Here is a 10,605-nt window from a genome sequence, read left to right as displayed (position 1 = left end):
TGCATTGGTTTACTTAACCCTCAACAACACTATGAGGTAGGTCCTGTTTATACTGGTCTTTTTAAGGAGGAAACAAAAAGACTCAGAGTTAGGGAAGGAGGTCCTTTAATCAACGAATGGCACAGGGGAGATTTGAAGTGAGGTTTAGTGCAGAAATAGTGGGCCAGGGCTAGGCCCGGAAGGGCACAACAGCTATTAAGAGAAGGAGTCCCCCAGGGGGAGGGAGTTGGGAAGTCCCTCCCTAGTGCACCCCATCTTCGATTCTGACACAGGCACTTCTGTGGCATCCTTCGTTCCCTACCTGCTGGCTCAGGCCTCAGCAGGCAGGCACTCAGGTGCCCCTGGGCAGGCCTCTGAGACGTGCATTCACTTTGCAACATGAGCTTATGTGCACCTTCTCCTAGTGTCGCCTGAGGCTACTGCATTAGTTACTCCCTCCCCATTCCCGTCCGCAGTGAAGTTCCTTCCCTGGCAAGGTCCAAGTCCCAGGCATCTGCACAAGCCTCCTGAATGCCATGTCCAAGCACGGAAGGGTTGTATCACCAGCCCAAGATCACACAGCAGACCAGGAGACATGGTCCAGCTTTTGGGCCTTGGGCCCCTCTTCCCAATCCAGCCTCCTGGCTGTCACAAGAGCCTGTGCCATGCTTCAGTGTAACACATGGAGAGGAGGCTGAGACCCCCAGGGCCTAGCAAAGCCAAGGGCAAGGTCCACTCTGGTGCTCATGAAAGCTGGAACTGAGGTCACTGGTTCCAGGATTTCTGCTGCTCTTTGGGTCCTCCAGCCACCTCGGTCAGTCGCAGGCACCAGTCATAGAATGACATGGGGGTCCTCAGGTGCTTCGAAGGCCATGCCTGCCCCTCATTTCTGCCTGTACTCCAGAGTGTCCTCTGCCGAAGTCGCCACAAGTGCCGAGCTGACACCTTGATGGCCCTAGGGCCCCTGGAACAACTGTGGGGAGAGAAAAGTGGGGCAGGCGGTCATGGCTGCCAGGGGTCCCACCCCACTGTGCAGATACAGGAACGGAGGCCCGAGGGGCAGTGCTGGAGCCAGGGAGGGGTGGCTGTACCAGAAGCAGCAGAATGAACCAGGGCGGCACCCAGAGGCTGGGGTTCGGCCACTGGCTGACTGCAAAAACCTGGGCCACTCTGGGCCCATTTCCTCACCTGTGAAATAAGAAAAGTAACAAGGGGCTGGCTTTGAGAATCAGAACTCAAGTGAGATTTTGACTTAAGCAAGCACGTTGCTACGTGCCCTCAGGCCTTAGATGGGGGGCATCACACACACCGTTTCCCTGGCTTCTACAGCCATTTTGCAAATAAGAAAATAGAGCAGTGGAGAGGTGACTCCACTTGCCAGGCCACATAGGAAGTAAATGACAGAGTCAAGATGCAGCCCACATGGACCAACAAGAGAGCTGAAGCCAGGCACAAGGAGAGATGACAATGGAGCTCAGAGGTCCCTGTCCCCTCCCCTGCCAGGTGAACAGAGGTGGGTAGAGGCAACCCACCCCCTTGGGAAAACCATCCATCCCTTCTGGATCGTCTGTCACTTACTCTTTGCTCTCAGCACAGTCCAGTGGAGGGGCCAGCTTGAAGCAGGTGGTGCCCAGCAGGTCCAAAAGCACGTTGGCACCTGTGGGTGGGCTGTGGTGCCTCAGGAATCGTGCTAGTCTGAGGGCAGAGGCAGGCTTATGCTGGGGCAAGGCCCTGCCAGCCAGGGCTCCTTCCCAGTGCCTGGCAGCAGGCATCCCACCCCCAAGGGTCCAAGCAGGCCTCACCGGTGCGTGCAGCTGCAGAGGAAGAGGGGCTCTGGAGCGCCATTGAGCAGCTGGAACTTGGTCTCCTGGGGCCCAATTTGATATTCACACTGGTCCAGGTGGCGAAAGCCTTGGCAGGCCTGGCGGGTGCCTGGGGGTGGTGTGGTGGTGAGGGGAACCCAGTCCCCAGGGCAGCTCCACTGATACCCACTGCCACCCAGAAGAAACACCAGCACATGGACTCAGTCACACACGCACAGGCTCCTTCCATCTCATGCCTGGGTGCCCTCACAGTGCCACACATGCGGGACACACACAGCAGCGCTGCAGTGGTGGAGGTCCAGAAGAGGGCAGAGGGCGGTCAGAAAAGACTTCCTGGAGGCAGAGGCTGCTGAGCAGAGGCTGGGGGGAAAAAAGAGGAGGGGAGAGTGCCCCAAGCAGAAGGCACAGCACATACAAAGGCCCAGAGGTGGGAGAGAGCAAGCTGCTGTTGAGGAACCAAATGACAGGAAAGTTTACTTGTGGAAGTTTAGACAGAGGGGCATGGTCTGCAGAACCAGTGCCCGAAGGCCCCAGGGTGATGGGACATTGTCAGCTGACGTAAGAGGAGCCATGGTGGGGGCTCAGAGGGGAGGGACACTGTCAAGCCTGGAGCGTACGAAAATCCCTCTGCTGTGGCGTGGTTTGATGGGAGAAGCTGGGAGACCCCGGGAAGAGTTTGGAGCAGGAAAGGAAGTAGCATAGGGCCCCCACACATGCACAGAGGCAGGGACACCTCCTCATATCAGAAACCCCCAGGGTTAGGTTCTGAGCTCACCCTGAGGTTTTAGGACACCTTGTGGCCCCTGAAGGCCTGAATGGATGACATCCAGCCTAGTTGTGGGAGCCACATCAGGCATAGGGGAGGTCATGGTGGCCCGGAGGGCTGTGGCATTGTCTTTGCTGGGGTGCTGGGACCCTTCTTGCTGTGGTGGCCACTTCTGAGGGTGCTGCTTCTGTTGTGACTTGCTGGGAGCTGGACTCTGGGGGTTAGGAGTCAGAGGGATGGCTGGGGAGCTCCAGGAGGCATTGTAGGGGGTCTTGGGCTGGAGGCGGGCGAAGGGTATGGAGCCATACATTCTACACCTAGGAGGTGGCGATTGATGGCAATTGGTAACCCAGAATCCTCCCTTCAAAAAGCCTCCCAGGTTCAACTCCACGGAGACCAAGGCTCTGTCAGCACCCTCCCTCATCCCACTGGGTGGTATGGGGCACCCAGGGAGGGGCAACATCCTGGCCCTGCCCTGAGGAGAGGATGGAGAGGATGAGGCATCATTCCCTGGGGGACTGACATACAGCTTCCCCCACGGGAAAGGGCTCAAAGGGGGCAGCTACATACCCGCCCCACCAGTACCAGGCCACACAGGCCTCCTGCTCCTCCAGCACAAAGCAGGGGATCTCCAGCACATTGAAGAAAGCCACGCCCACGATATCCGAGATGGAATCCCGCTGCTTCTGCAGGCATTGCCGGAACCTGCCCCAGAGCCAGCACTCAGGTCCCTGGACCACAGAGAGCCACCTGGCTCCCCCTCAAGCCCACCTGCCCACTACCAGCCAGGTGGTTTGGGGTCCGAGACTTCCTTCTCCACTGAGGCCTCAGCTTTCCCACCTGCACAGTGGGTTCCAGCCTGTCAGATCCTTTAAGATTCACATGAACTCAAGTCTCCACACCCAGGAACTGCGTAACTCTGCCCCACCCTGTGCCCCTGCCCCTGCCAACCTGGCATCACAGTCACAGTGAGAGATGGTGTGGAATCGGTAGTTTCGGATGCCATAGTCGTACTGAAAAGGCGAGATGGTGTGTGGGCAGCGGTCGTGTTCCCGGCAGCAGAGATCAGGGCCCCGGAAGACCCCTGCAGGGAGCAGAGGGGGCACCAGCTCAGCAGGGCCCTGGGTACCACACCAGCTACGCCCATCTGACATCGGGGGCAGAGACCTGGTTCTCACTGGCCTCAGGCCACTCACCCGGCTTCTGTGGGACTCACAGTTTTGAAGCTGAAGGAGGGCACCCAGGCACAGCCTCTGCTGGGCAACTCAAAAGCAGGCCAGCCTACCCAGGAGCCCTTGCCCACGGAAAGATCTTCCCGGGAGGAGTCTGGAGGCAGGCCCAAGCTCACGCCCAGACACAACTATGAGGCCACGAATGTGTGTGGAATGGAATGACAAACAGGCAGGCGGAACCTTTCTTGCTGGCTTGCTGAAGCGTTGTCAGGGTGCCAACCTGCCCCGGCTCAGGTGCCAAGTCCTCCCCCAGCACCCCACACATACGCACAGACAGCTGTGCTGAGACTGCAAAAGCAGCCATTTGTTTTCACCGTCTGAGCAACAGCGCCTTTTACTGAAGCTTCCCCACGTGCCCAGCACGTCCCCACCCAAGCTCATGGCAGCCCTGCAGGAAAGGTGTCACTTTCAGTGTCCGGGAGAGGAAACTGAGGTTCAGAGAGCATGAATGTGCCAAACTGGTATTTGAACCCAGGACTTTGGGTCTCATCCTCCACTCCGCTGGGCACTCTGTGCTCCTAAAGCCTCCTCTGAGGAAATCGTTTTTTGGCTCAGCTGACTCCAGATCCACCCCAGCCTGCCCTGTCCCTCGGATGGTGACTACTGGGGACTCCCAGGCGTGAGCAGGACCTTCTCCATCTACGACCTCACTGAAGCATCCCACGATGAGGCTTGTGGCCACCCTCATTTTACAGGTAAGGACATTGAAGTTCACGGTGTTAAGCCACCCCCACCCCCACCCCCATCCCCCAAGGACACACAGCCTGGGAGAGTGGAGGCCAGGGTGAAAGGCTGAACTTCCCCCACCTCAGCCACCAAGCCCACACCCGCTCGGCTCACCCAGCTCCGTGGAGTTCCCGGCGGAGTCGCCGACCCCGCACCACAGCGTGCCGGGCATGGTCCAGCCTCTCTTCCCGCGCTGGCGCGCTACCCGCGACGTTCCGCTCTGCCCTGCTGCTCGCTTCGCCCTCGCTCCTGCTGCACTCCCCTCAGTCGGTCGGCAGGCCGCCCACCGACTCCGGAGGGTGGCCAGGGCTCTCTGCAGCTCAGGGCCAGGGGTGTGGATGAAGAAGCCCTGAGTGATCTCGCCGGCACAGAGGGCCCTGAAAGCTGCGGTGAGCTCTGGCTCGTCCTGCCGGCTACATGTCTGCGGCCTCCCGTGCCCATCCCAGTGGGCATGGAACAGGGCCAGTCCTTGGGCATCTGTGCCCAGGAAGCTTAGGGACCCCAAGGGGCTGCCAGGGGTGGGCCTGGCCAAGTGACAGGAGGTGTTGTACCAGTGGAGGGTGGAAGAGGCCCCCAGAACAGCCCTCAGGAAGCTCAGCACCCCCAGTAGCACTCCCAGAATCCCCATTCCACCCTGGCCCATCCCCGTCAGGCAAAGCCCCCGGGATGGGACGCCCATCCCTGACAGCCCATGAGGCAGCAGCTCAGAAGCTGGGTGGAAACAGTGCCCAGCAGACCCGATGCAGCAGGGCCAATGAGTGGTGTTTTGGGAGGAGTAGGAAGGAGGCTGGAGTGTGGGGTGATCACAAGCTTGTAACTGAATCCACCGGCTGGGCAGGACACTGATTGGCTGAGAGTGCACTTGCCGAGGCCCACGCCCCCACTCACCCTGCTTTTCTCATTCCCATCCTGTCACCTGCTGCCGGCCCGCCTGGGTGGGGACTATGGGAGCCAAACCCTTGGGCCTTGGGGACGGGGCTGGGGTGGGGGGAGGGAGGGTTAGGAGAGTTCTCTATCTCCCCAGGGAGGGAAGATGGCTCAGTGGCTCAGAGGAGGCTCCTAGAACGCATCCTCATCTCCCTTCTCCAGTAAGTGGCTGCCACACACCCCGCCTCCCTGAAGCTGGCAGGGCGCCATGGGTCTCGGCCACAATTGGGTGAAAGAGGTGAGGGCAGGACTGAGGCTCTGTGTCCACCCACCCCAAACTTCTGGGAAGGGGAGGCTCTGGGGAAAGGGGGCAGCTGTGCCCTGGCCACCTAATCCCTCCTGTCTCCTCCATCCCTCACTCTCCCCATCTTTCTCTCTCTGGCTCTAACTCTCCATCTTATTTTCTCTCTCCATTTCTTTCGTATCTTTCTCTCTCACTCTTCTTTCCCTGAACCTCCATTTCATTCTCTCCCTCTCCCTCCTTAGTTTTTCTCCACCCCCTCTCATCTTCTCCTCCTCTCTTCTCAGTTTTCCTCTTTCTGTTTCTTTGTGTCTTTAGATTCTCTCTCTCATTCATTTGGCTTATCTCTCAAATTTCTCTCTGTTCTTTCTGTGTGTGTATCTGCCTCTCCAAATTCTTCTCTCTCCCTTCTTTCTCGGTCTGCTCTCCCCCTCCACACCCTGACCCTGGCCCAGGATCTGGCGTACCCCACCCTTTCCTGTGCACATTTCCCCAGCAGTGACTTCATCTGGTGCTCACAACCCCTGCTCCTCCTGGGCAAACAGGCAGGGCAGGGCTTTTCATGCCACCGTTGAGATTGGATGGATGGGCCCTGGGAGAAGTGATTTGCCGCGAGTCACAGAGTGGATGGGAGGAAGCCAGGCCAGACTAGCCCTGGAGTGTGGGGAGGGCCTTCCCTGGTCCCAGAAGATTCTTGGCTCCCCCCCGCCCCCAGACTCCCTATAAAAGGGCCTTCCTTCCCACTGCCTGAAGCGTACCCTCCCTCTGCCCCTTGGTGCTGGCCCTCCCCGTGCCACCAGAAGGCTCTGCAGCTCTCTGTGCCAGGAGAATGGTGCGGGCAGTGCCCAGCTCCAGCACATTCTGTATTCATTCAAAAACAAACAGTTACTGAGTGCCAGGCACAGGACAAGACCCTGGCCAGAGAGAGAGAGGAAGGGAAGGGCAACAGAGCATGCTCAAGACTTGGATAAAGAGAAAACTCATCCCCTGGGTCTGGCAGCCCAGAGGAGCCAGGGCTGGGTGTCAGTTGGGTCCTCTAGGAAGCCACAACCAAGACTAAGTTAGGAGTGCAAGAGATTTACTGCGGGAAATGCCTGTGAAAGATAAAGAGGGAGAAAACAGGAGTGGGCCTGGAAAGCCTTCAAGCTGCTGCAGGTCTGATGTCTGTGAGGGCAGAGGAGAAGGGAAGGGGGCCTGCACAGGAAGAGCCTCACACCGCAGTGCTTCTCTGAGAAAATCTCAGCGCCAACAGGGAATTCTGGTGCAACGATTGCCCTTCCAAGAGCCGCTGTTAGGCAGAAATGGCCAGGCCCTAGTGCCTGGCTGAGCACAGTCACTGGTCGGGGGCTGCCCAGGAAGGCAGTGGTACCCGCTCCGGTGCTGCTGTGGATGCTGATGGCTGCCACATGTGGGAACTTACCCACCCACTGGTCTGAGGCAGCCTCTGCTGCAGACCAGGAGAGGAAACCCAATGGGGCAGGTGGAATCTGGCATCTGGGAAGGAGATGCCAGGGCTAAGGAGTAAGAATCTATGCGTACAGGATTTCCAGGGAGGAGTGCAGCCCCTAGCACACCTGGTGTAAACACAGCCCAGCCCCAGGCCTGAGACAATAAACACAGACCCAACTATGTCTAAAATGAGACATCTCGGTAGATAGGAAGAAACATATTAGATTCAACTTAACAGCTTATTAAACCAGGAATGGAAGTCCTGGTAGGTGTGGCTCAGTGGATTGAGTGCCAGCCTACAAACCAAAGGGTCGCAGGTTTGATTCCCAGACCAGGGCACATGCCTAGGGTGCAGGCCAGGTCCCCAGTAGGGGGCGAGTGAGAGGCAACCACATATTGATGTTTCTCTCCCTGTCTCTCTTCCTCCCTTCCCCTCTCTAAAAATAAATAAAATCTTTTTAAAAACTAAAGTAGGAATAGAAGAGAGAGAGAGAGATGGAAATCAGAGATTACAGGACTCACGCTCCATAACTGAGCAGCACCAGAAGCTGTGGTGGTTTAAAGGTGTGCACAGAGTCTCTGATACTTGTTCCCTTTAGTGGTGGACGTTGTCCCCTTTCCCCTTCAGTGTGACTCAGTGCCTTGCTTCTAACAAATAAAATGTGGCAGAAGTGAGGTAACCTCTGAGACTAAGCCATAAAAAGCACTGTGCCTTCCTGTTTGCTCTCTCTTGTTCCGGGGAAGCCAGCCAACACACACGAGGGTACTCGACAGCCCTGTGAAGAGGCCAAGGCGATGAGGAACTGAAGCCGTCTGCCAACGGCCAAGTGGGAGACACACACTTGGAAGCAGACCCTTCAGCCCAACCAAGCCTTCAAACGCGTGCAGTGCCATCTGACCACTTTTTTTAAAAAAAGCTTTATTGAGATATAATTCACATACTACACAATTCACCCCTTTAAAGTGTACAATTTATACAACTCTTTAACATGTCTGAGTGCTCAAAAATAAAGTGTACAATTTAGTGTTTCAGTGTGTTCATAGTTGTGCAACCACCACCACTACCTAATTCCAGGACATTTTCATCACTCGAAAAAGAAATCCTGTGACCGGTAACAGTCATTCCACCTTCGCCCCAACTCCTAGCCCCAGGTGCCCACTAATCCACTGCGTGTCTCCATAGCATTGCTTGTCCCAGACATTTCATATAAATGGAGCCACACAGTACATGATCCTTTGGTGCCCGGCTTCTTTCACTTAGCATCATGTTTTCAAGGTTCACCTGCGTTGTAGCAGGTGTCAGCACTGCATTCCATTTTATGACTAGATAATATTCCACCATATGGATAAACCACATTTATCCACTTGGGTTGTTTCTACTTTAGGGCTATAAACATTCACGTAAAAGCTTTTGTGTGAACATATGTCTTCATCTGTCCTCAGCACATACCTAGGGGTGGAACTGCGGGGGCACCTTTGTCTTTAACCATGTGAAGAGCTGCCCAACTGTTTCCACGGCGGCCGCACCATTTTACCGAGGATATGTTCATTGCTTTTAGGGAGAGAGGGAAACATCGATCAGTTGCCTCCTACTTGTGCCCCAATCAGGGATCGAACCTGTAACCTAGGTGTGTGCCCTGACCAGTAATAGAATCCTCAACCTTTTGGTGCAGAGGACAACATTCCAACCAACCGAGCCACTCAGCCAGGGGCCACTCTGGTTTTAATTTGCATTTCTCTGAGGATTAGTAACTCGGAGCATCTTTGCATACATCTCTTGGCCATCTGTATGAACTCTTTGGAGAAATGTCTGTTCAGGTGCCCAGAGCAGCCCCTTATGCCCAGACCAGGCAGATGAAAGCAGAAAGGCCCATGGGACAGCAGGGTGGGCCATGCTGGTGGCTCTCAGAATGTAGTCCAGCCTCTGCTGCCACCTAGTGGGCACCCAAAGCCAGCGCCTCCTAGAGAGACTCTTGAAAGAGGAAGGCTCTTTGCTCCTTTCCTGGTCCCTTCTTGCACCTGCCTGGTCTTTCTGGTCTGGGCTCTACCCTCTGACTCACTGTATGATACTGACAAGCCCTCTTCCTCTCTGGCTCTCAGTTTTCTGTCTTAGAATGAGGGTTCTCCAAATAGCAGCAGTCCTGATCTTTCCAAACAGCAAGTCCAGCCAGTCTGCCCATCCCTCCCCTGGCCATCAGGTTGAAGCCTGTCATGACTTGCAGGATCTGAGCCTGGCTGACCTCACCAGCTCCCCACTTCTCTGCTGCAGCCACACAGAGCTACTCACTTCCTCGATCACCAGGCCCTCTTAAGGCCTTTGTACACATTGCTTGCTTCACCTACAACTCTTCCCTCTCCTTCACCTGCTTTGTTCCTACTCATCCTTCAAGTGTCAGTTTAATCACCTCCTACAGGAAGCCCTCTTCCCTGACACCCCCAATCCAGGATGGCCAGGGATACTTTAGGTCCCCACTGAGGACTGATTGAAGTCTCAAAGGGGATGTGACCCTGGAAGAGGTCAAATAGCGTTCATTCAGGCAGGGGGCTGGTGTGGGGTGGACACTGTGGGGAGCCATGGACTCAGTTCAGACTGACCTAATTTCCCACCCAATTCTACCATAGCTGGGCAATGTAAACATCAGCCAATGACTCCACTTCTCTGAGTCCCTACTTTACGGGTGAATTAATCAGATTCTGTCTGCCCCAGTGCTAAACAAAAGAACTCTAATGTGAGCCACAGAGGTCATTCTAAATTTTCTAGTCACAGTTTAAAAAGTAAAAGAAACCACCCTGGCTGGTGTGGCTCAGTGGATTGAGCACCAGCCTGAAAACGGAAAGGTCACTGGTTTGATTCCCAGTCAGGGTACATGCCTGGGTTGTGGGGCAGGGTCCCAGTTGTGGGCATGCAAGAGGCAACCGATCAATGTTTCTCTCGCACATCAGTGTTTCTCTTCCTCTTTCTCCCCTCCTTCTCCTCCCTCTAAAAAATAAATTAAAAATCTTTAAAAAAAAGTACAAGAAACAGGTGAACCCTGGCTGGGTAGCTCAGTTAGTTACGAGTGTTGTCCCATACGCCAAGGTTGCATGTTCAGTCTGCAGTCAGGGCACATACAGGTAGCCACCGATGAATGCATAAATAACTGGAACAACAAAAAAATCGACGTTTTCTTTCTCTCTAAAAAAGAAACAGGTAAAATAAATTTTAATAAGCTATTATAAATAATCCATGTGTAAACTATTATTTCAACATGTAATGAATATTTTAAAATTATTAATGAGCTACTTTACATTTTCTTTTTATACCAAGTCTTTGAAATCTGAAGAGTATTTCATACTTACTGCTCATCTCAATTCAGATTCTACGTTCCCAGCACTCAGCATCCACCTGAGGCTAAAGTCCACTGTACTGGACAGTGCAGCTCTGTGTCTTTATCTGTGTGATGATTACATGGTGGGTATGTA

At 54.9% G+C, this 10,605-nt stretch overlaps 1 protein-coding gene and 1 long non-coding RNA gene across 3 annotated transcripts; one reads left to right on the top strand and one right to left on the bottom strand.

Annotated features, from left to right (window-relative positions):
* Positions 1-127: 127 nt before the first annotated feature.
* PLA2G3 (phospholipase A2 group III) lies at positions 128-5,309 on the bottom strand. Of its 2 annotated transcripts, XM_045826792.1 has the most exons (7): positions 4,641-5,306; positions 3,520-3,652; positions 3,139-3,273; positions 2,578-2,885; positions 1,782-1,911; positions 1,558-1,674; positions 128-952 (listed from the first exon to the last, which is right to left on the bottom strand). In XM_045826792.1, exons 1-7 carry the CDS (start codon positions 5,203-5,205, stop codon positions 745-747), a joined length of 1,596 nt encoding a protein of 531 aa, XP_045682748.1. In that variant the 5' UTR covers positions 5,206-5,306; the 3' UTR covers positions 128-744. The 2 variants fall into 2 exon arrangements, with proteins under 2 accessions (XP_045682748.1, XP_045682749.1); XM_045826793.1 differs by lacking the exon at positions 3,139-3,273 and having other exon boundaries at positions 4,641-5,309.
* Positions 4,027-8,676, top strand: LOC123810933. The gene is made up of 3 exons (XR_006784324.1): positions 4,027-4,495; positions 5,551-5,691; positions 7,892-8,676. It is a non-coding gene; the product is annotated as an uncharacterized LOC123810933 (long non-coding RNA).
* Positions 8,677-10,605: the final 1,929 nt, after the last annotated feature.

This window comes from Phyllostomus hastatus, unplaced genomic scaffold (assembly GCF_019186645.2).
Source record: "Phyllostomus hastatus isolate PE091 unplaced genomic scaffold, TTU_PhHast_1.1 phas_scaffold_760, whole genome shotgun sequence".
Classification (NCBI taxonomy): domain Eukaryota; kingdom Metazoa; phylum Chordata; class Mammalia; order Chiroptera; family Phyllostomidae; genus Phyllostomus; species Phyllostomus hastatus.
Note: the sequence above shows the minus strand (reverse complement) of the source record. Positions and strands in the feature narration are given on the sequence as shown.